Source organism: Psammomys obesus, unplaced genomic scaffold (assembly GCF_907164565.1).
Source record: "Psammomys obesus unplaced genomic scaffold, mPsaObe1.curated_primary_1811, whole genome shotgun sequence".
Classification (NCBI taxonomy): domain Eukaryota; kingdom Metazoa; phylum Chordata; class Mammalia; order Rodentia; family Muridae; genus Psammomys; species Psammomys obesus.
The window spans coordinates 24,498,033-24,499,884 of NW_026596134.1; the positions used below are offsets into that span (position 1 = coordinate 24,498,033).

At 62.7% G+C, this 1,852-nt stretch overlaps 1 protein-coding gene across 1 annotated transcript in view; it reads right to left on the minus strand.

The window, feature by feature from the left end:
• Nucleotides 1-711, minus strand: part of Jdp2 (Jun dimerization protein 2) — a 40,675-nt gene extending 39,964 nt beyond the window's left edge. Inside the window, exon 1 of the mRNA XM_055593262.1 lies at nucleotides 243-711. Within this exon, the coding sequence (XP_055449237.1) occupies nucleotides 243-510 (268 nt within the window). The 5' untranslated portion in view covers nucleotides 511-711. The remainder of the gene's footprint in view (nucleotides 1-242) is intronic.
• Between the last annotated feature and the right edge of the window lie 1,141 nt (nucleotides 712-1,852).

Consider the following 1,852-nt stretch of genomic DNA (forward strand, 5'->3'; position numbering starts at 1 on the left):
GCCAGCGACCCCCGTCGCGGCCGCCGAGCGTCCCTCCCGCAGGCTGTGGCGGGCGGCGGGACGGGTTGCATCAGCCCCGGTTATATAGCGGGGCCCAGAGTGGCGGGGAGGGGTCGGGAATGCGGAACCGGCCGAGCTGCCAGCTCCACACGTCAGAGTGGGGAGGGGGGGACGGAGAGGAAGAGGAGGAGGAGGGGACGGGGAGGAGGGGGGTGTGGATCGCGCGCTTCACACCCACTGACCTTCACCTCCGCCGCGGGCGGCGCCCTCCTCCGCCTGCCGGGCCGGCCGGGTCCCCTCGGCGCCGCTGCTCCCGGCGGCATCGCGGCCCCGCCCGCGGCTCCCGAGAGCGAGAGGCAGCAGGACGCGGCGGGCGCTTATGTAAGCGCATCCCCCGCTCGGCCTCGCCGCCGCCACCCCGAACACAACGTTACGCAGCGGGGGAGGCAGCGAGGCGAAGGCGGCCGGACAGGCAGGGAAGCCCTTCCAGCTCAGCCCGCGCCGAACCATCCTCCTGCCTCCGCTGCGCGCTCCGCGGAACCCTGGGCGAGGGTGGCGTTCGGCGCGGCGGTGTCTCCTTCGGACGCTGCAGCGGCGTCTCGCCAGCCTGCTCTGATTTCCCGTGAGGGAGCATGGGCGGGGGTTTAAGGAGGTTGGGAGCACTCCGTCCTGACCCACTGTCCACCAGAGCGCCACCAAAGGTCCTGCAGCCCTGCGGTGAGACCCAGCACCGGAGCCGCAGCTGCTGTCTCGGTGGCTGGCCCCAGTTTGAGCCAGGGCTCTTGGCCCACCTCCAGCAGGCTTTTGCCTCCCTTTGACAGGACGCAGCAGTGAGCCAACCTGACTTCTGCGAGTCCTCCAACGGCTTTCTTCCTCAGGGGCTCCCAAGGGCCAGCTTCCACGCCCTCCTCCCCGTCTCCTCCAGAGGTAGACGGGTGAAGGACGCTTCCGAGAAGATGTGATGGTCCTTCGAAGGCCGGTACACAGAACCCTCAGGCAGAAACGTCAGACCCTTGGGTGACCAGCACAGCCTCCGTGCCTTTCTCCTGAAGCCGGAGAAGGCGTGGCAATGTTGACACTCAGTGACCTCCGGCCCCCTTCTCAGGGAGATGGCAGGTCTTCACTCAGTGAAGACGGGAAGTGAAAGAAAAAGTGCATGCCTTCGTAGAGTACACTACACACGCTGAGAGCGAAAGACCAGCACGTTGGGAAGGAGGCACAAGCGCCAAGCCGGACAAGCAGGTCTCTATCTGCCTGCTTGCGGGGAGCCATCGCTCCCCAAGTTCCCTGCAAGTCTTCCTGCAGAGGAGGAGAACAGGCTGAATGGAAAGAGGCAGATCAAGTCCCAGTGACATCACCTGTCCCGTCTTCGCAGTCGCCACCAGCAACTTCCCTCACAAGGCGGATGCAAAAAAAAAAAAAAAAAGAAAGTACGCCCCAGAGGAGCACAGAGTGTTGTCGAAGGACATGACTCTCCATCCCCCAAATGGCCGGCAACACCTTTACTACGGGCCGCAAAGATCAAAGCTGGGGACCCGTGAAACCGGCTTGATGTTTCTCCCCCAAGATGAGGGTCTGGACATTTATGTGAAGGAAAACATTACTTTATGCGTCCTCTGTTGGGACTTTGAAAAAGCTAACCTGATCTCCAGGCAGGGACTAATAATTAAACGTGTGTGGTTGAAGCCGGTCCTCTCCGGAGTCTACTTGGGATGGTGGCAGGGTGACTGGAAGACCTACCCGGGCCTTTACTTCCTCCACGAATTAAACATGCTACAGGGAAGGCATGGGGGGGGGCACTAAGGGCTCTTGATTTCCTTTCATCTCCCCATGAGATCCACTAGGCTTCCCC